Consider the following 20867-nt stretch of genomic DNA (forward strand, 5'->3'; position numbering starts at 1 on the left):
ACTTGGGTCCCAAACATGAATGATGCATGGTGCCATACAAATTACAAATTTCTTTTCCGAAAATGGGAAGGATCCCCGGTTATACATATTACAATTATATGTGTTGCAGTAAAATAAAACTCTTATATGAGCCGAACCGTAAATTCTACGTGGCAACGACTAAGTCAACATTTCTCAGCACGAGTCAAGGCGCGAACGTGGCGTGGTCAATCCTACATGTCAAAAAAAGACAAGTCAACAAATCAAGCCTCTCATACCATGGTCAAAAGGAGAATTGAGTTTGAGTAGGGAGCAAGAAAGGGGTAAGGAGGGGACCCTTAGTCCATGGTGGACCATGAACCAAGCCCCATTTTTCCCAGTTGGTGCACACAAAAGTTATGGATCAAAAAGCTACTTTTATCATTTTGCCCCCACTTTTCTCTCTCCCTCAAGGGTAGCCATGGTCTTTTGTCATGGACCCCTAAGATATAAATACCCCCATGGAGGCATGTATCATTCACTCTCACTTGAACAAACTCAAGGGGAGAGGGCTAGAGAGCCTCTTTGAGAGGAGCTCTAGTTTCGGGATCTCGAAAAGTCTCGTTCGACCCGAGTCTGAAGGAGAGGGAATCGGGTTAGAGTCCTAAGGATATCTCGATCTCGCTACTTGGGAAGCCTCGATCGGCCCAAGTACGAGGCGGCCCCTTTTGACCTCTCGCTAAGTGATTCGGGGAGCCTCGATCGACCCGAAACACTTTGGCTAACGATTTTCTCGAAGCATTTCCTAACATAGGATTAGGTCGTACCCGCAGGGTCGGCCAAACCTATTCAAAAAATATCGACGTGTCAACTTGTTCAAGTGTACGGCGACCTTTGCTATAAGGCCGGCGTACACGTCCTACTTTTACGCTCTTGTGCCATCGAGTTTTGACACCCCTTAATCTAATTGTTGTCAAGAACAACAACAATATGGATACGAGACTTTACGTGTAGACACTTTTTCACGTCATAAAAAATGCAAGGGCATCTCCAACGTGGCAATAATTTGAGAGGAAACAAGAAATCCTTACGACTCACCCTTGTATATTGTGAGAGTGGGTAACCCCAACCCAAATCATGCAAACCTAATTTTGCTAACTCATGAAGAAACAAGGGACTTAGCACTATGTCTAGTCCATAAGGAAATATATACTTATAATACCTCCTCCGGTCCTAAATTATTGTTGTTGTTTTAGTTTTTGAACTAAAACAACAACAGTAATTTAGGATCGGAGGGGTACAATATTCACACACCGTGGCTATCTATGACATGCATGTGGATAATATTGTAGGTGGGATCCATCTTAAAACTCAAACCGGATTTTAAACATTGTACGATTTGTAATTTGCCGTAGCACACAAGGTGAAACCCAGTTTATGTAGAAAATAAGAAGTGGAGATGCTCCTCAAAGGGAGTTCTTGGATGCCCTGTCGATGATCTTGCGAAGCCTAAACTAGAGATCTGACGTCTGCAGAAGCATATTTTACTACTCCGTACTAGAAACAACATTTTTAATACGGAGTAACATGTTTGTATTAAAACATGTGAAATTAAAAGATGCACAGAGGCGCAAACATGTGAAATTAAAAGATGCACAAGGCGTGACCTACCCGTTGCTAGCCACAAAAGCGTAAACACAACATAAACGTGCCTTGGGGAGGAAAAAAAACAACAGAAGCAATATACTGGAAACATAGCTGTGCTCTCTGACCGAGTACTCTGATCAACACACCAGAACAGTGTTTTGTCCTCATTCTTCAAAAACAGGATAGACACTACGATCGCAAGGGCATAAATGTAACTTCATGCTCCTCGGATCGACGGACGCAGCGACCCGTCACCTACTCACTTCATCCTCAGACGGTCAGACAGCGCCCCCACCGGCGAGGTGTCTATTTAATGCCGGGTCTGCATCCTTGACGGAGAGACCGCCGCCACCAGCTCCCTTTTCCTCCTGTTTCCAAAGTCGCACGCTCGTGTGCTACGGCTACCTAACCCGCGACCCCGTCCTGCTCGATGGAGGCGGGCGCTGGCCTCGCGATGCAGTCGTCGTCGCGGGCGGTCGGGGTCGGAGCCCGAGGCGGGCCCGGTGGCTGCCGGAGCGGCGCTCTTCGCGGGGAGAGGCGGGCGCGGCTGGGGAGCCTGCGGGTAGGTGGACTGGCCGCAGCAGCGGCTGCCGTGCGGGTTCGCGGGGCCAAGCCCGTCGCGCCGCTCTACTGCCTCAAGACATCCAGGGGTATGTCCTAAATCTTTCTACCGTCCTAAATTGATTTTCGGTCGAATCGATGAGAGTCTGGTTCGATGCTAATGATTCTGCTCGGGGAGAAACTTTGCGGTCTTGGAGCACGGCGACGCCTATGATTTGGCCTCAGCGGATCTCTCCGGTGTTTTGTTTAGATCGATCTGTTGATTTTGGTGGGGGCGAGAATGGGTCGCTTTTGTTGGTGATTTGGGGTAAACGTGGTTACCCGTGGACCGAACAGAGCATATTTCATAGTAGTAGGTAATGACTTTGCTTGGTCTACGCTTGATGAGGGGCAGAAAAGAGCTATTCTTTTGTTTGATGATTTGCGGGAATACGTAAACGATATTCTTGCATTTGAAGTTTTGAACTGATAGAATTTGGATTGTGTGCCAGAAAGGTTGTTCAATTGATTACGCAGTGCTAATTCCGTCCAGTAATCGCAACAGTTTACTGTATTTAGAAATTAGCTAAGCTGTTTACTGTAGTTAGTAGTTCTTTGCAACAGTTGTTACAAAACATACCAAACCTTGGAGTTGAGATTATATCCTGCATCTTAAAAAAAAATTCTTTTGTCTTTACTTGACGGGATGTTTGAATTGATTAGTCAAACTGACTTTTCTTTATGACCTTGTGTTTGTGTAATACAGGTCAGGAGACCTTGCATAACTCAGTTGATGAAGCCCTCTTGTTAAAGGTGCATATGTTATACTGAATTCCTAATATAAATAAAACCAAATGTTGTTTTCAGGCATCATTTTTGACATACTTGTATTGTAATTGCAGAGGAAAGCAGAAGAAGTTCTGTTCGAACTGAATGGACGGTGTATTTACCTAGTTGGTTAGTTCCAGTACCTTTCTGTTTACTGTAACCAACGAGTAAAGACCAAATTTGTCTTCTTTGGCTCTTAATCTAATAATGGTTTTTTTTTGCAAAAAAGAGAGAGTTAATGATGGTTCATACTGCAGGAATGATGGGCTCTGGAAAGAGCACGGTGGGCAAGATATTAGCCGAAGTGTTGGGTTATTCATACTTTGACAGTGATAGTTTGGTCGAACAGGCAGTTGGAATGCCTTCCGTAGCTCAAATATTCAAGGTTCACAGTGAAGCGTTTTTCAGAGATAACGAAGTAAATGTTTGCTTTATTCTATTCAAAAGTTATATCTTTATTATAGACTTTATATATTTATAGTAATCAAAATTTTTAAAGACTTATGAACTGATCAATTTTAGTCTTCCCACCTTCTTGTCTTACAGAGTAGTGTCTTGAGAGATTTGTCCTCAATGCAGCGATTAGTTGTTGCTACTGGAGGCGGTGCTGTCATTCGGCCAGTTAACTGGTACTGGAATTACTCTGATGTCGCCACCATCTCGTTTCAGTCTGTTGTGTTATCCTGTTTTCGTTCTTCTTTACATGAATACTAATTCTATCGGTGTCACTTTTATTTATTTTCAGGAGATATATGAAGAAAGGTCTATCTATCATGTTGGATGTGCCTTTGGATGCACTTGCGAAGCGCATTGCGCAAGTTGGGACTGCTTCTCGTCCCCTTCTAGATCAGCCATCCGGTGATCCATACACCGCGGTAACTACTTTATATCCTCGAAACTAAGCTGTTTGAACTTCTGCTCTCGGCCTTTTGTGCCTTTTAGCATGCTTACAACATATCTTGTCTCTCTGACCCACTTTACAACTGTAAGATTAATACTTCAATTATGCAAACACCCAAGTGAGACACAACATATAATTGTACTCCCTCGAATCCATATTAATTGTCGAAATATTACAATCTAGATGCTTTTTAAACATAGATACATCCATATTTGGGCAAATTTGAGACAAGTAATATGGGTCGGTGGGAGTAGTAAAAATACATGTAAATTTCTTAACTCGTTTACACGTTCACTGGTTGTATGCTAATTGATTTGTCTGTGCCTCAGGCTTTCACGAAACTCAGCATGCTTGCAGAGCAAAGAGGGGATGCTTATGCGAATGCCGATGTAAGGGTTTCTCTTGAAGGTAATGTTGGGCGCCCCAAGCTTCGTGATCATATAGAAGTGTCCGGTCTTACATGAGCAAATTTCTAGTGCCAGCAGGAAATAATAACAGTCAGTATTTACCTGTGCAGACATTGCAGCCAAACAGGGTCATGACGATGTCTCTCAGCTAACCCCAACTGATATCGCAATTGAGGTATTGTACTTCTGAAGCCAACTGTTCATGTGTAATCGACATTTCATATACATTCTCCCATGAGCCCCCGAAATGGAATTTCCCCTTACGCTACTTCCTGTTGCGTTTCAGGCCCTACAGAAGATTCAGAATTTTGTCATGGAGCACTCTGTAGCCAGCAGCCCATTTGATGACTTGTAAGTTGATCAGGAGAGACGGAGGATGCAACCCCCGCAGAATTTTGGTCCCTCAATTCTTTGGTGCACTGTAACTCTATTTTTGTAACACTCGACAATATTGATTTATTCTTTATATATTGATATTGAAAAGGGGATGTGTCGTTACTCGATTGGCACCAGTGTTCATTGTTTGGTTCTTTGTGATCGTTTACATTATTGATGAGCTGTTTTCACTATTGGTTCTTTGTGATTGTTTACTCGATTGATGTTCTGTTTTGGCTTTTGTTTTTTGTGACAAGATCTTCAAAACCAGATCTTGTGTTAATATGTTTTGACAACTTTCTTTAGACACCAGCTTACTAAGTGCTGGTTTGTATTGAAATAGTTCATATGTTACAAAACAACTAAGATTATACTATGAGCTAACCGCTACAACAAGTAGAAAGCTACATGAAGTTGCAGAAGCTTGTCAACTCGCAATGTCATCCGGTCGAAAAACAGTCAACAAATCCAAAACATGTCGAAAAATTGCTATTTTTTTCGTCCAATGGATGTCTCGACTTGGACTAAATTTGAATGCATCTATACACTAAATCATGTCTACATACATATAAATTTTGATAAATTTAAAACATCTTTTGTTGAATGGAGGGAGTATGTCAGCACCAAAACCGCTCAAGGCAAACGAATTATCTGGTTTTAAGGATTCTGGGATTCAAATAGGACCAATTTAATTATTTTAACTTCCAGAAGGTTATGTGACCGAAGGCATAAAACTAGCAAGGCTTTCTTTTTGTTTCCTGAAAATCCCCACTATCAAATTGTGTTCTACTCATTCGTTACATAATTCTTGTTTACCGTATAAAAAGTCTTCTTGTTTACTGTATAAAAAGTCTTCAGATACATTTAATATTTTGATAAGAATTATTTTGCGATGGAGGGGAGCAGAAAAAGAAGAAGAGAGAGAAAAAAAAAACACAAATGGCTTCTCTTCCTCTTCCTCGCCACGCCGAAACGCCCACCGTCTCCGCCTGGCTCCTCCGCCCGCGCGGCCGTCTCCGACATGGTTTCGGGTCCTGCAGAGCTGCCGCGAAGAATCTATCGGCTGCTTCGCGCCTCCCCCGCTTCCTTCACGCCACCGTGGCCGCCCCCTCCCCGCCCGCGTCCGCCCGACGCCCAGACGGCGGCGGCCTCGTCGTCCTCACCGTCGCTGCTTCCGCGGTACGGCACCCTTCCCCGAGCTAAGAATTCACATCTCACCTTAAGCTCCTAAATCCACCGAGTGTCCGGGGAAACCGCGGCCACTCTTCCAAAGCCACCAATGCTGAGAAAAAGAGATAACACAATATATGTTACAGATAGTAAAAGGAACTCTTCAAAGGCTCATACCCAAGGGTAGATGAATTGTTAGATGCGCTGGTGGAGTGCACCCAGGTTTTCCTCTGCATTTTCGCTCACTCGGATGATTACTAACTAGCATGTGGTAGACGCTGCACTGAAGGCGGAAGCATATTGTTTGTTTGTAGCACTGACCTTGGAAGCCGGATTCCTGGCCAACTTGTCCTTTTGTGGGTAATCGGTTGTTTTTTGAAGGTATTAGAGCTGAAAACTGATTCCATTTGGATATTTGAAAGCATGTCTTAATTGCATTTATATGCTGCACAGCGTTAAAGGTTGACGGATTACAGATATGGGTTGTACTTTGGTGCCTTACTCCTCCCACTGAATACTAGTACTGTGAATACGGAGATGTGTCATTACATGTCAAAGAAGTCAAAGTTCTTCCGATGCAAAAAGGAAGTCAAAATTTCTGCATTTTCTAATCTGCTAAGTTGCAGAATATTCACTATCGCTGACCCAATCTGCAAAAAACATCCACTGGGCATTTAGTTTTGTAGATGCACAAGTACTCAATTTGAATACACCAGCCATACAAACAGAAGTTGCACATTCTTAATTTGAGTGCCAATTAAATTTATAGTTCCATTTGCACCAATATATGTGTAAAAAGAATTGATGGGAAAACTGCTGGAGCATGGTCCATTCATATAGATAGAAGGAAGCAAATATTGATTGGAGTATAAAATCAAGCATTTCCTTGTTCGGGGTATGTGACATGTCTCTAGGTAAAGACCAAAGGATACTTCTTATATAGAAGGGTTAATTGGATCTATGTCATTATAATTTCCACCGGTTGGAGATATGCCATTACAAAAACTTGACTTGGAGAAATGCCATTCTAACTTTTTTATACCTCTATTCATGCCATTTTGTTCAATACCATCACGTATACTATCTAAATACGTATATACATAGCTCTATACAAACAGTTTTTTTTCCATCCCAAGTCAAACGGTTCTATTCTCCTTCCTCTTATTATCCCCCACGCGCTCCTCTATCCTGACCCTAACTTGAATGGTTAATTTTTATAGATTTTTCTGAGAAGTTTGAATTTTGGGCCAAATTTGAATGTTTTGAACCTTTACGGCGCCTGGAAGACTCAAACGTACTGCTGAACATTGTAAATAGGAGTATTATGGTAAATACTGCTGTACATGCTGAAACACATGTATTTTATGAACAGTAATTGCTCTTAAGTGGACAGAATGGCATAGTTAGAGGTATAAGAAAGTTAGAGTGGCATTTCTCCAAATCAAGTTTTTGTAATGGCATATTTCCAACCGGTAGAATAGAGAGTGGCATAGATCCAATTAACCCTATATAGAACCACATGTTGTCAGGTTTTAGTCTTAGATAATTTGGATTCCATTTTTGATTTGCACATGTCAGTCTGCATGCTTGGTTTGGGAATACATGATTCGGAAGCCTACTGTTTCCGTTGATCACAGTTGCTATCTTATGCAGGTCGCAATCTCTGCCAGCTTTATATTCTTTTCGGCGATTCGCTCCATGTTGGTAGGTTGGTCCATTTGTTAAAACTAAAAATTTCTAAAAATTGAACAGGTAAGTACTATTGATAATAGGTATACTAACCATTCTCAGGACTGTAAGAGAGCAGCAGAGTCTCTTGAAATGTCATTCGATTTCATGAGAGAGAAGCTTCCTGAAACCATGGCTTCTGTGAGACTAGTTGGAAAGGAGGTCAGTGACTTGAGTGTGGATCTCAGCGACCTAAGGCGAGTAACTAACACTTCTCACTCATTTCTTTTCATCTTTTCTTATTATATAATTTGGGTATTGGATAATCTGATGCTTGCATGCATCTATGGAACTGTGTTGACTTTGAGTTAACTGCATGCCTATTATATCCACTATACACCTCCACAGTTCTTTCTGAACTCTATTCTGATAAATGGATGCTATCTTTTTCTGTCTGAGGGTACTGGATGCTACTTGGCTACTTTGTGTGCAGATGGTAGCATCTTTTGCAATATTTCATTACGACGGTATAATAGAGAACAAATTCCGGATAAAATACTAAAATCACCATTCTCTAGATCAGTCAAGAATTGAGGAAGGTTTTCAGGAGTTCCATGAGCGTTGTTCATACAGCTGATGCTCAACTTCGCCAGCTGTCAACCTCAGGCACACCAGGTGATCCCTGCTTTGATGGAACTAACTTCATGGTTGTTTAAGCATCCCGGTCAAGGTTTTTGACCTGATTATTTCTTTCACTTTACTAGGAACTTCCCTGAGGGTGGCTAATCAGAAGAAAGCGGTGGGGGAACCATTGCTGGCTAGTACCGTAAGAGAACTCCGTGGGCTAATTGCAGAAGTCCGCTCAGGTTTTGGAGCAGCTTTCGGCATCGCTAGCCTTTTCATGTGGGCATCAAACTTTGGTTCAAAGCACCAGAACCGTGCATAGTAAGATAACGAGATGTTTCAATTACTTGAAATTTGTTACTGTTGCCATGACCATATGCTTAACCGGGCAGGACATAACTTCTAGTCTTCGGCACAACCTGTAGAAAAGAACATCGCCAGCCACTGAACTTTATTGCACAAACCCCTTGTGGGCTGTAGCTGATATTTGGTGGTCATTGTATCACTACTAAAAATAATCATGAGTCAATTGATAACAGGAAGTACAACTTGGAAGTGTTGTTACAGTCATTATATTTATACCCGCAATAAAAAAACAGTCATTATTGAAAAGAAGGGCAAAGTGTTGCCCACTCAACTATTGTGCCATCCTCTTTCATTGCTGCTATGTACTCCATCCTTCCATATATACAAGTCTAGCAAGAAATTTTATGCCAAACTATGATCAACTATTAGACTATGAGAGGTTAGTGTGACGCAAAAGTGATATCATTGTGTTTTGAAATACATTTTCTAATGATATGCTCCCTCCGTCCCATATTAACAGGAGGGAGTAGTTTTTATGCACAGGTGTTAAATTCTATGTTGATCAAAGTTTGCCCTTCATATTACTCTGACTAATAGTTGATCAAAGTTTGCATAAAATTCTATGTTGGCCCTGTATATTCGACTGTTGAACTCCTGAGTAATTTGATGCACAACTTGTTTGAAATCATGCAAAATATTGTCAAATAGGATTGTGCTAGGTGTCGGCCACATGATGTCACCCAATCGGCCATCTTCCCCACTGCACAGTCTATTTAAAAGCCAAATCTCGTTGATCCGATCGTCACAATGTCAGCTGCATGCAACATCGTTTTGTGCATATGCGACATTCCCCCTTATGACCCAAAAAGAAATAAATGTTGCAACATTTCAAACATGCGAACAAAACATTTTTTTTACATGCAGCAAATCCCCGTTTGTTGCAACAAAACATAAAAATGGTTGCAGCACATGGAACATTAAAAAAACGACGTACACAACATTTAGAAACAGCATACACAACAACACGAAAAGATACAGAATTGCAGCATTGCAATGACCCCTGCCAACAGACCCCAAGCGCTGCAACATAACACATCTCTCTATGCCGGAAACAACATATTCCCTCTGTCCAACAAAGGATGTCTCAATTTTGACTAAATTTGAGTGTATCTACACTAAGTCATGTATAGATATATCCAAATTTTGACAAACTTAACACATCTTTTGTTGGACGGAGGAAGTACGTGTTTATATCACATAGAAACAAGCTATGATGGACCATTTGGCACTTATTTGGAAATGCTCATTTGGTTATGATGGAGCTAGGGGGTCGTTCTCGCATGTTTTCTTCTTTCTTGAGCTCCTACAACTTATTAGGTGTTTCCCTAGTTTTTGCATGATTTATTAATTCACGCAGAAGGGAAATAAAGCCACAGATTGCATTTTCATTATAGAAAAAGGAAACTTGGATTAATTTGAAATTATAATTAATATTTCGGGGAGAAATTATCATCAATTACCAGGCGAGACTAAAAATATTAAGGCCCATCGGTAAACTCAAAAGTGGAACGATAACATTTTGCCCCACAGGCTATCTCTTCCTCTTCTCCCTGGTCAGATATTTTGACTCCCCCGGGCCTTTCTCGCCGCCGTCGCCGGCGCCTCGTCCTTCCATGCTGTCGCCTTCACCGCCGCCAGCCATGCTTCTTCTCCAGAAACGCATCCTCCTTCTCTCTTCCCGCCCCCGTGCCACAACTGCCCTCCTCTCGTTCCGCCACCAATGCCTCTCCTCCGTTACCCGATTCGCCACCAACGCCTACGCCGCCGCCGCCGCCACCGCCGTCGCAGCGGCGGCTAACTCTGCACCCTTCGCCGTGGAGGACTATCTCGTCTCATCCTGCCACCTCACCCGGTCGCAGGCCATCAAGGCCTCCAAGGTCCTCTCTCACCTCAAATCCCCATCCAAGCCTGAAGCCGTCCTTGGTTTCCTCTCCGACCTCGGCATCTCCGACGCCGACGTCGCGGCCGTCGTCGCGTACGACCCTCTCTTCCTCTGCGCCGAGGTTGACAAGACCCTCAATCTGCGCCTGGCGGAGCTCCGGGACCTCGGGCTCTCCCCGTCCCAGATCGCCCGGCTCGTCCTCGTCGACCCCGCCCGCTTCCGCCGCCCCACCATCATCTCCAAGCTGAAGTACTACGTCCCCCTCTTCGGCTCATTCGAGAACCTCCTCCAGGCGCTCAGGCCGAACTCCTACCTCCTCAGCTCCGACCTGGAGAACGTCGTGAAGCCAAACGTGGCGCTCCTGCGGGAGTGCGGGCTAGGTGACTGTGATATTGCCAAGCTGTGCGTCCCTGTCCCGAGGCTGCTCACCACCAACCCAGAGCGCGTCCAGGCGATGGTGGCGCAGGCCGAAGGTGTCGGCGTGCCCCGTGGCTCCAGGATGTTCAGGCACGCGCTGCTGGCCGTCGCGTTCCTCAGTGAGGAGAAGATTGCTGACAAGGTGGAGTTCCTGAAGAAGACGTTCAGGTGGTCGGAAGATGAGGTGGCCATTGCTGTCTCCAGGCTTCCGGTGGTGCTGAGGAACTCCAACGACAAGCTGCAGCGCATGTCGGAGTTCCTGATGTCCGAGGTTGGGTTAGAGCCGGGGTACATTGCTCACAGGCCGGCGATGATCACTTACAGCCTGGAGACCCGGCTCAGGCCCCGGTATTATGTTGTCAAGTATCTCAAGGCAAATGGATTGCTACAGCGGAACCGGAGCTACTATACTGCAGCCCAGGTGAGCGAGAAGGTTTTCATGGAGAAGTTCATACATCCTCACAAGGAAGCTGCGCCGCTCCTCGCTCAAGACTATGCTGCCAGTCTAAGAGGGAAAGTGCCCACTAGATTCAGACCGGAGGAACCAAGAACAGACTCCGAAAGTACTCTCTCCATCCCATAATTCTTGTCGCTGTTGTAGTAAAAATTTGAACTAAAACATAAATTTGAACTAAAACAGCCACAAGAATTATGGTACGGAGGGAGTACAATGTAGCTGCCTATCGCACAACCAAGTTTTGGCTCTGCACAGTAAGCTGGCAAGTCCTGTTTCTGTGTTCTTCGTCTAACTGGATGTCCGCTATATTGTGATGTCTTACGGTTTTGTAGTCGCTAACACTTAGATGAACCGACAATCCTGAGTTCTGGTATGGTTTGTTCGTCATCCAGCAGAGCAACTGAGCAAGACACTTGCGGGTTATTTCATCCTCATGTCATGTTGTTACACATTTTTTCTGGCTATGGCTTGTTAAATCCGCAGTTTGTACCGTAAGCTCAGACAACTTGTTTCGTTTCTCTCTTGTCCAAATTAGCAATTGTTCTATTTGGCGTCGCTAAGATACGAGACAATTTCAACGTCTTTACAGGAGCTAAGAAATTCTAGCTCATTCCTCGACGCCTTGATGTTGCAATGTAACAAAAATGAATCTATGAGCCATTTGGGGCCATTCAAACTCAAGGGATACCGCCCCCAAGCCTGTGACCTACTGAGCTGAACGTCGGGGAGAGGCGAGGTGGTAATCCTGAGTCCAGAGACGCAATATGAGGCCGATGATGGCACCAAAACCATAATTGCTGACAAAGTACAGTAGAAACACAAAAAAATCTGACAGAGTATAGGAGAATGCAAGCACAAATGTGGTACTGGCGGCATGCATAACTAGGCGTCTTCAATTGCCAGGGAGGGAGCTGATCAATCCAATAAAATGCCATTTAGTTTGCAAAACCATGAATAGATATAACGGAGTTTACCCAACTATGTAAATTTGATTTCAAAAACAGTTCTGAATTTCAAAAACCATGTACAGAGTATAATCTTTACCTCCGGTGGTCCAGTGCTCTGCAAATAAACTATTCCCCTGGCCGGAATTTTTTGTCGAAATATTATATGTATCTATCTAAACGTTTTTTACACATAAATGCATCCGTATTTAGACAAATTTAAGACAATTAATACCGGTCGGAAGAAGTATCAAACGTACAATTTCTGTTGACCATGCTCCAAATTTTAGATAGAGCGAAGCAGCAGAAGAAAAGCAGCAGCAGAGCAGAGGCTGGCATGAGTTCAGAAGTAGAACCACGAAATCGGCGTGCCGCGTGCATAAAACCCAAACCCTACAAGGCTGAGGCTTCAACCCCTCTTCCCAAAACCAAGCTGTCAATCCGCCGCCGCCGGCCGCCGCAGCGCCATGCTCCACCTCCGGAAGCTCATTTCCCCATCCCTCTCCGCGCCCCATCATCTCCCCGCTCCCCTCTTCTCTCTCCACCGCCTACTCGCCGCCGCCACCGCGCCCGTTTCCCCAGAACCTTTCGCCGTCGAGGACTACCTTGTCACCGCCTGCGGCCTTACCCGAGCCAAGGCGCGGAAGGCGTCCAAGAAACTCATCCACCTCAGATCCCCCTCCAGGATCGACGCCGTGCTCTCGTTCCTTTCCTCCCTCGGTGTCTCCCGCTCCGCTACCGCCGCTGTCATCGCCAACGACCCGAAGTTCCTATGCGCCGACGTGGAGAAGAACCTGGCGAAGCGCGTCGTCGAGCTCACTGACCTCGGACTCAATCATTCCCAGATCGCGCAACTCATACCGCACGCCCGAGCCTGCTTCCGCCACTCCTCCCTCGCCCGCAACCTCAGCTTCTGGCTCCCGATCTTTGGCTCGTTTGGCAAGCTCCTCCAGGCCGTCACGGTGAATGGAGGTATCCTCGGAGCAGATCTCGACAAGGTGGCCAAACCCAACCTGGCCATCCTCGAGGAATGTGGGATAAGTGTTAAAAAATTTCCCGGTACATTCGTAAGCAGGGTGCTCACCACGCTCCCCAGGCAAGTCCTCGATGCTGTTGTGTACATCGATAAGCTTGGTGTGCCACGGGGCTCGGCGATGTTTCGCTATGCACTCATGACATTTGCGATTCAAAGACAGGATAAGATTGCCAAGAAAATTGGGGCCCTTAAAATGCTTGGTTGGTCGCAAGACGATGTGTTGACTGCTGCAAAGAAGATGCCGGGTTTCCTTACCATGTCTGAGGAAAGGCTGCGGAGAAATGTAGAATTCTTGACAAGGGATGTTGGGCTGGAGATATCTTACATTACTCGAAGGCCAGTGCTGGTTATGTATAGCCATGATCGCCGGTTGTTGCCCCGACATTCCTTGCTTAAGATTCTCAATGCAAAGGGGTTGCGTAATACTGAGATGGACTTCTATTGTATGGTTGCTATGACCGAGAAGAAGTTTCTGGCCAGGTTTGTGCATCCTTATGAGGGGAGTATTCCAGGTCTTGCCGTGACTTATGCATCTATGTGTGCTGGGAAGGCACCTAATCGAGTTACTGCATGAGAAAACAAAAGGAAACCAGAGACTCTGCACATGCCTGTGCTGGAAGTGGTAGGATTGCCCTGTTGGAACAACGTTTTAAGGTTTGTCTCACCCTCTTGACAATTTTTCTAATGTTTTAACAGTTCTCTATGGGTACTTAGGTGTAATATCACTAGTTAAAGAGTTTCATAGCTAGGGAATGTGATTAATATCTTGGTAGATATATGGATTGCGGCATGCCATTTCCAGGAGTGAGAATACTTTATTATGTAGTTAGCTTGGTCTTTGGTTTACAGTGCCAGAAGTTGTATTCTTAGTGGGTAAATTTGGATCAAAGCTTGATGACTGTGCATCCAGAAAATGGCATATTAGATGTGCAATCAGTTTGAGAGAGGTGTTTTGTTTACAAACTCGCAACTATTGAAATCGTAGTTACCAGACTCAAAGATTTCTTGTCTGTGGTTCAATCTCCACTTCCTACAAACAGACTTCGCCAAGGGTGTACATCTATGGTCCGTGAACCTGATGTGTGGTTCTTGGACCTAGTAATTTTTATTTGCTACTCTGATTAACGATCGGACTTCTTGATTCGTGAACCAAATCATTCTGTTTGATGATTAAGATTTGCAGTCATAGTTGTTGATTCCAAAACCTCGTCATTTAGGTTTGACATAAGGATCAAATGTATAAATTGCATAATTGATTATAGAACATAATGGTCCTAATAATCTGTTTAACTGTTTGCAACAAGTTCATGGCACATGCACATCAATTACAATCTAAGCATAAAGAGTGAGTTACCATACTAAGTTAACATATACAGATTGAAACATTGACTAAATGAAGTAAATGGATGGATTGATGCACTGCTGATTAATAAGATCACGAGCTTAGCGAAAGAAATCAAAGTATCGCTATTTTCCTTGTTGATGAAGGTGCAGCAACAACACAGAGATTCGACATTCGAGTTAGACTTCAGATTGTATAATTTAGTAATTTACAACCTTTAGATGTTAGAACTTAAACTCCCGTGCTAATTATTTTAAAAAATTGTTTAAAAATATTTTAAATTTTTGCTTAGCAAAAGGTGGAAATGCAAAGAGAAAAGTCTATTTTCAACCTTGATCTTGTAGAACTCGTGTGAATCAAACCCTAACCTCTTAATCCCTGAAATCAGGACCCTGACTTTATTGATCCCGGTCAACTTTAACCTTAACGCCATTTGGCACGCCGGGAAAAAGGGCAATCCCGACCAGACTTTCTCACTACTCTCACTTACATTCTGGACCCATGTGTCATATCCAGTCGTGCTCTTGTGCGAGACGGTTCAGTTTGGCTCCATGTTGCCTTTCCCTTCCGGTCTATGCCCAGACCCCAGCCACACTGGAGCACAACTCCGGCGAACTCTCCGACGAGCGCACAGGCAGAAGCTCGTGATATCCCTGTGCCTAGCGAAACCTGGATGCAATTTTTTTTTTGTTTGGGACGAACTGGTACAAGAGATTTTGCATGCATGGGACCCACACACAGTGTTGACTCGACAAATCCCACGCGACTAAACGCTTTTTCTCGGGATCAAGGGGTTAAATGACCAGGATTGATTAGGTCAGGGGCTGAAATCAGGTATTGAGAGGTTAGGGTTCGATTCGGACATGTTCTACAAGGTTGAGGTTTGAAATGGACTTTTCTCAGATGCAAAGGAGCAAATTCTTTTTTTAAGTTCTAATTTATACCTAAACTGTAAAATGTAAAGTTGAACAATCTTTGTGCTGCACTGTTGCTTCATAAAGAAGCAGTGGCTTATTTTGTAAGCTCAGGGCCTTGTTCTTCAGCAATCTATCAGTCCATCCATTACTTAAGACAATGCTGCAACCTGCAAACGGTTTTTATGCTTTGATGTAAGACTCTCATTCTGTGCCTTGATGTAATGAATTGTGCTCTACTGCAAACGGTTGAATGGGTTATAAGGATATTATTTCGTACTCCCTCCGATTCATATTAATTGTCTCAGATTTGCCAAAATATGGATGTACCTATGCCTAAAAAGCGTCAAGATACATGTAATATTTCGACAGTTAATATGGATCGGTGGGAGTAGTACATTATGTATATGTTTTTTCGTCTGTTGAACCCAAACAACCAGGTTAATGTATTGCAACTAAGATAGATAATCGTAATTATCAACCCAAAACATCAGGTTCATGAATTGAGAACTCCAGTTGCCAATCTGGATCATATGGCTCGTTAAATTCCCCAATAAGTTTTTATGCGCTATATCTCAACGGCTCGATCCTTCATTGCTACTGGACAATTAGTACACCTACATGCATGCCTCTTCAAAACACCAATACCTTCGCCCCCCCGCTCTTAAAGTTACTCCCAAGTGTTTCTATGTGCCAAAGCCAGATTCTTTTGATATCTGTACGTGAGTGTATATGGACTTTATCGACACTAGCCAAATTGTGTTGCTAGCTTGTAGCAAAAAGAGAAGATTTAAACTAAGTGAGCTACATTATAATGTATACTGATGAGTGATAAGTATCGACTATTCTGGCTCTAGTCATGAACCAAAAGGACAGAAAAAAGGGACTAAATGCCCAGAAATAAGGATTGGTATCATGTATTTGTTGATTGGGAGATCTATCCTGGTGCAACGCTATTAAGAAACAGTCCTTATTTTAGATTTACGTGACCATGGTACCCGAAATGATCTCTAAAACGACAAGTTCTAGAGAATTGGAAGGAGTAGGAAATAATTGGTCTGATGTCTTCATTAAATGTTTTTACCATCTACCTCTGCAAAAATTGTTATGATGAATGTGTGTCTTTTTCCCCAGAAAAGGTTGGATGATACATGCACTGGATGTCTCGTCAAATATCTTCAGGAAACAAAGGCTTGATGAATATAGATCTTCAGTGGATATGATGGTTCAAGATCGAAGATGCGGTTGTATTCATGGCTGGGGCATCTTAAGCTGCAGACACATTGTTTGTATGGCACTTACCGGTGAAGTGTTTGAATTGCCAAGAGAAGAGATATCCTCAGATCGTGTAATATCATGTCGATTTGATTTAACATTCTGCAATTTGTGCTTAGAAAGCCAGATTTCATACAATGCTGATTGCATCATTTATTACATCGTTAGGCCTTTTTTACACTATCAGTTCGCAGCAATTGCTTAATTTCTCTCCGTAATGTCAAACGACAATATTTTGTGGTTCCGTAAGACGATGATTGTCTTATTATGTTTCTCTAGAGATGGTCTTTTTATGCTAGGATGGGCTAATTGTTGAGGAAAGGAAAACTTGCTTTGTGATGCCAACTGCAGGTAGTTTATTAGGATGTGAACTGCCTTCCCATCTGTGCCACCGGTCGGGCGGCGCTTGTCGGTAAGAGGACCTGTCCCTCTTGTTTTTGGTCGATAAGCCATGTTTTACCTGAATATAGGCTAGGGAGTACTTGCAATCAGATAAGATTGCATGGGTTGCACAGAGTTGCAGGTGCTGAACAGCTGAAACCAGTTTTGGGCCTTTCATTAGGGACCAGAATGGAAACTATCAGAGCCCCAGAGTGCGTACAGCCGAAGGCGAAAAAACGCTGGGCTCCGCAGCTTAGGTAAGATATTTTTCTTTACAAAAAAAAGACGAGAAGATATTTCCTTTCAAAAGAAGATTCCGCCCAGCCGCCGGCGAACCTTCCGCCGCCGCAACGCCATGATTCACCTCCGAGCGCGCATGCTCTCTCTCCTTATCCACTCCCCATCCCGTATACCGGCCTCCCGCGTCCCTCCCCTCTTCGCTCTTCACCGTGCCCTCTCCGCCACCACATCCATTCCGCAAAACTGTTTCCTCGCCGACGAGTACCTCGTCGCCTCCTGCGGCTTACCCCGAGCCCAAGCCGTCAAGGCATCGAAGAAAATCTCCCACCTCAAATCCCCCTCCCAGCCCGACGCAGTCCTCACCTTCCTCTCCGGCCTCGGCGTCCCCCGCTCTGACATAGCCCACCTCGTCTCCGTCGACCCGCGCTTCCTCTGCGCCAGCGTGGAGAGAACCCTAGCGCCCCGCGTCACCGAGCTCAGCGAACTCGGCCTCTCGCGTCCTCAGATCGCGCGCCTCATCCCGCTCGCCCTATGCTCCTTCCGCAGCAGCTCCCTCCGCCGCAACCTTGACTTCTGGCTCACGGTCTTCGGCTCCTTCGAAAATGTCCTCAAAGCTCTCCAGATGAACTCTGGTCTCCTTGCCGCCGACCTCGAGAAGGTTGCCAAGCCAAATCTTGCCCTCCTCCAGCAATGCGGGCTAAGTGCCTCTCTTTTCTCAGAGCCCTTCATTGCCAGGGTGCTCATCAGGACCCCTAGGCAAGTCCAGGACGCTTTGGTGCACATTGATAAGTTTGGGGTGTTACGGGACTCGCGGATGTTTCTCTATGCCCTTGTGGCGTTCACTGTCCAGACCCCTGAGAAGCTCGCCGACAAAATTCGGATCCTTGAGATGCATGGTTGGTCACAGGATGATGTGTTGTTAGCTGTGAAGAAGATGCCGGGTATCCTGACCATGTCCGAGGAAAGGCTGCCGAAAAACATGCATTTCCTGACAAAGGATGCTGGACTGGAGATATCTTACATCGCTCAAAGGCCGGTGCTGCTCAAGTATAGCCTTGAGCGTCGATTGCTACCTCGGCACAACGTGCTTAAGCTACTCAAAGCGAAGGGAATTCTGAACCTCCAGTTTGATTATCGTGCTGCCGCACTATCTGAGGAGAAGTTTCTTGGCAAGTTTGTGCATCCTTACGAGGAGAGTATTCCAGGCCTTGCTTGTGCTTATGCTTCTAGTTGTGCTGGGAAAGTACCTGTGAAGTATGATGTCCCTATGAAGTATGATGTTACTATCTAAGAAGACCAAAGAAAAGTGGAGAAAGTGCCGACGGAAGATTTTAAGGATTGTTACCCCCTTGATCAATTCTTCTAAGCCTTTACAATTTTGCTGCCAGCGGTCCTCTGTAGTGTTGCTGGCTGATGAAAAAGCAGAGGTAGAGGGTACAGACTATGATTATCATTTCCCAGATAGGGACCGTGGAAAGAAATTTGTAGGAATGATTATGCTTGACATTATCTGCAGCTGGTTTAAATATTTCATGGCCTTTCATTGTATCTGATTGTATTTTAGATATGGACTTAACCTCTTTGTATCTGATTGTGAACAGTTGTATTTAGATGTGCATCTGAGAAGAAGTTTCTTGGCAAGTTTGTGCATCCTTACAAGGGGTGTATTCCAGGCATTGCTTGTACTTATGCTTCTCTTTGTACTGGGAAAGTACCTATGAAATATGAAGTTACTGTCTAAGAAGACGAAAGAAAAGTAGAGAAAGTGTTGATGGAAGATTTTAAGGATCGTCACCCCATTGATCCATTCTTCTAATTCGTTAGCTGTCAGCGGTCCTCTATAGTGTTACTAACTGATAAAAAAGCAGAGCTACAGAGTACAGACCATGATTTGATCTTTTTTGATGGGCAAGCAGGATTCACTGCGATTCATTAAGTAGAGGGAAAACTGTACATGGTTAACAGATTAAACAAAAAATAAAATCAATGAAAAAGAGAGGAAAAGACATCCAGAGATCGCCCCTAGAGGCTAGAGGATCAGGCTACTCCCCCCTCGCCTCCCTAAAGAGGCTTAGATCGGTATTTATCATCTTTGCCGGATAGTGACTGGAACGCAACTTCTAGGAGTGGTTATGCTTGACTTCATCTGCAGCTGGTTTAACTATTTCTTGGGCTTTCAGTATGAGAGGATTGTGTATTTAGATATGGGCTTGACCTCTTTGTATCTGATTGTTAAGAGTTAAATTTAGATGGAGCCACTTCAGCTGATCAACATTAGTTTCTAGAGACTGGGAAAACTGTGTACTTTGAAGAAACCATGCTGAAACAATTAAAAGCCTACAACACAGTATAACCATGAAAATCAGATATCAATATTTTACAAGACAGTGGGATGGTTTCACAAAATGGTGAAGTGCAACCTTCTTTTGGAATGGGAACAGTTCGTCCTGGTTTGGTTATTGTTGCCCTTGGATGGGGCAAGAATTGAATTGGAGAAATTGCTGAGTTTGAATATTGTGACCTAGCAGAACTTACTGTGCCACGCCTTGCATGAAGAATGCAGTAATGATCTTCTTTAGCTATGTAATTTGCAGTCCAGTATCTTTTCCCTTTTGGCTCCTTTTGTCTTTTTCAGGGAACACCATTGGGGAGGGTACCAACCTGAATTTTACTCAAAGTATTGTTTTACATCGTATAGCAAAACATATGGATCAAGAGTTGGTAATTTATGTTACACCTATACTTCCCCCCGACCCGCCTTATGTTTCTCCAAATCGGGGGTATCATGCAATTTTTTATTACAAATAGTATAAAAGATATTCTGGTACCCCTCGATACTTCCGGTGCGAATACCTATTAAACTTACTACTTCACGAATTTCAACATGAGTTGTGCTTCTGTACTTTCCGGAAAAAAAAATCTCATGACTTTTAAAGCAGATCAAAGGCTGTGATTAAAAGCTCAAATCCTACCTAAGACCCATCTGATACCCACAAGCTCATAACCTTGATACCCAGGCAGCCCAGTTGACATAAGCACTTCTCTCCCGCAGGAACCCAGTTCCCCACGGAGACCTCTCTCCTCGCGTCTCCATGGCTGCAGCCACAGTGAACACATCAACGAGGATGTTGCGTCGAGTTCATCGATGATGCTGAGCGAACCCCTGCCGTGATTTATCCGAGTTTTCTGGATGCAAAGTTCCTCGAGGAGGATTCTCCAGAGCGTGTGAGTCTAGTAGATGTTTGACAGGGGGTAGTCCCTGCTCGCCTTCGGCTGACCAGGAAATGACGGAGACTGATTGGGGACCGGGGAGACGAGGATTTACGGCTGTAGCTTCAGGACGGCAGGAGAAACGGCCTGGTCCCGGTGGCTCAGTGGCTACGCAGTTGGACGGAGAGGTGCCTTCTGGCCTCTGGGTGTGAACGAGAATAGAGGAGATCGTGGGGAAGAAAGGGTCGTGGGCTTGTGGGGAAGACACGGGTCGGGATTGGATCG

General features: G+C 44.3%; 5 protein-coding genes across 9 annotated transcripts; all 5 read left to right on the forward strand.

The window, feature by feature from the left end:
* The first annotated feature begins 1910 nt into the window (after window positions 1-1910).
* LOC100836535 (shikimate kinase 2, chloroplastic) lies at window positions 1911-4786 on the forward strand. 2 transcript variants are annotated; one of them, XM_014900062.2, is made up of 9 exons: window positions 1911-2255; window positions 2912-2958; window positions 3048-3102; window positions 3231-3391; window positions 3496-3602; window positions 3719-3848; window positions 4204-4282; window positions 4392-4456; window positions 4568-4786. In XM_014900062.2, the coding sequence occupies exons 1-9, from the start codon at window positions 2036-2038 to the stop codon at window positions 4634-4636; spliced, it is 933 nt and encodes a 310-aa protein (XP_014755548.1). In that variant the 5' UTR covers window positions 1911-2035; the 3' UTR covers window positions 4637-4786. The 2 variants fall into 2 exon arrangements, with proteins under 2 accessions (XP_014755548.1, XP_003564057.1); XM_003564009.4 differs by having other exon boundaries at window positions 1920-2255; window positions 3520-3602.
* A 775-nt stretch (window positions 4787-5561) lies between these two features.
* Window positions 5562-8730, forward strand: LOC100838436. 3 transcript variants are annotated; one of them, XM_014897863.2, is made up of 7 exons: window positions 5563-5835; window positions 5973-6048; window positions 6141-6207; window positions 7480-7530; window positions 7618-7751; window positions 8078-8169; window positions 8259-8730. In XM_014897863.2, the coding sequence occupies exons 2-7, from the start codon at window positions 6026-6028 to the stop codon at window positions 8438-8440; spliced, it is 549 nt and encodes a 182-aa protein (XP_014753349.1). In that variant the 5' UTR covers window positions 5563-5835; window positions 5973-6025; the 3' UTR covers window positions 8441-8730. The 3 variants fall into 3 exon arrangements, with proteins under 3 accessions (XP_024313410.1, XP_010227834.1, XP_014753349.1); XM_024457642.1 differs by lacking the exons at window positions 5973-6048; window positions 6141-6207 and having other exon boundaries at window positions 5562-5835; window positions 7599-7751; XM_010229532.3 differs by lacking the exons at window positions 5973-6048; window positions 6141-6207 and having other exon boundaries at window positions 5562-5835.
* Window positions 8731-9805: 1075 nt separating this feature from the next.
* LOC104581607 lies at window positions 9806-11771 on the forward strand. Its single transcript, XM_010229533.3, has one exon. The coding sequence runs from the start codon at window positions 10098-10100 to the stop codon at window positions 11364-11366; it is 1269 nt and encodes a 422-aa protein (XP_010227835.1). The 5' UTR covers window positions 9806-10097; the 3' UTR covers window positions 11367-11771.
* A 739-nt stretch (window positions 11772-12510) lies between these two features.
* Window positions 12511-17029, forward strand: LOC100837156. Of its 2 annotated transcripts, none has more exons than XM_010229534.3 (2): window positions 12511-13874; window positions 16611-17029. In XM_010229534.3, the coding sequence occupies exon 1, from the start codon at window positions 12652-12654 to the stop codon at window positions 13792-13794; it is 1143 nt and encodes a 380-aa protein (XP_010227836.1). In that variant the 5' UTR covers window positions 12511-12651; the 3' UTR covers window positions 13795-13874; window positions 16611-17029. The 2 variants fall into 2 exon arrangements, with proteins under 2 accessions (XP_010227836.1, XP_010227837.1); XM_010229535.3 differs by having other exon boundaries at window positions 16616-17029.
* Window positions 17030-17225: 196 nt separating this feature from the next.
* On the forward strand, window positions 17226-19113 carry LOC100837461 (transcription termination factor MTEF1, chloroplastic). The gene has a single exon (XM_003564011.4). The coding sequence runs from the start codon at window positions 17488-17490 to the stop codon at window positions 18661-18663; it is 1176 nt and encodes a 391-aa protein (XP_003564059.1). The 5' UTR covers window positions 17226-17487; the 3' UTR covers window positions 18664-19113.
* The last annotated feature ends 1754 nt before the right edge of the window (window positions 19114-20867 follow it).

Source organism: Brachypodium distachyon, chromosome 1 (genome assembly GCF_000005505.3).
Source record: "Brachypodium distachyon strain Bd21 chromosome 1, Brachypodium_distachyon_v3.0, whole genome shotgun sequence".
NCBI classification, from domain to species: Eukaryota; Viridiplantae; Streptophyta; class Magnoliopsida; order Poales; family Poaceae; genus Brachypodium; species Brachypodium distachyon.

Excerpts from the sequence above, each read along its gene's own strand:
- LOC100838436 (XM_010229532.3), top strand. The coding sequence starts at position 5,596 with ATGGCTTCTCTTCCTCTTCCTCGCCACGCCGAAACGCCCACCGTCTCC. Across the intron at positions 5,836-7,479 it reads TCACCGTCGCTGCTTCCGCG|GTCGCAATCTCTGCCAGCTT; the intron begins GTACGGCACCCT and ends TATCTTATGCAG. Across the intron at positions 7,531-7,617 it reads CGGCGATTCGCTCCATGTTG|GACTGTAAGAGAGCAGCAGA; the intron begins GTAGGTTGGTCC and ends AACCATTCTCAG.
- LOC104581607 (XM_010229533.3), top strand. The coding sequence starts at position 10,098 with ATGCTGTCGCCTTCACCGCCGCCAGCCATGCTTCTTCTCCAGAAACGC.
- LOC100837156 (XM_010229534.3), top strand. The coding sequence starts at position 12,652 with ATGCTCCACCTCCGGAAGCTCATTTCCCCATCCCTCTCCGCGCCCCAT.
- LOC100836535 (XM_014900062.2), top strand. The coding sequence starts at position 2,036 with ATGGAGGCGGGCGCTGGCCTCGCGATGCAGTCGTCGTCGCGGGCGGTC. Across the intron at positions 2,959-3,047 it reads ATGAAGCCCTCTTGTTAAAG|AGGAAAGCAGAAGAAGTTCT; the intron begins GTGCATATGTTA and ends TTGTAATTGCAG. Across the intron at positions 3,849-4,203 it reads CCGGTGATCCATACACCGCG|GCTTTCACGAAACTCAGCAT; the intron begins GTAACTACTTTA and ends TCTGTGCCTCAG.
- LOC100837461 (XM_003564011.4), top strand. The coding sequence starts at position 17,488 with ATGATTCACCTCCGAGCGCGCATGCTCTCTCTCCTTATCCACTCCCCA.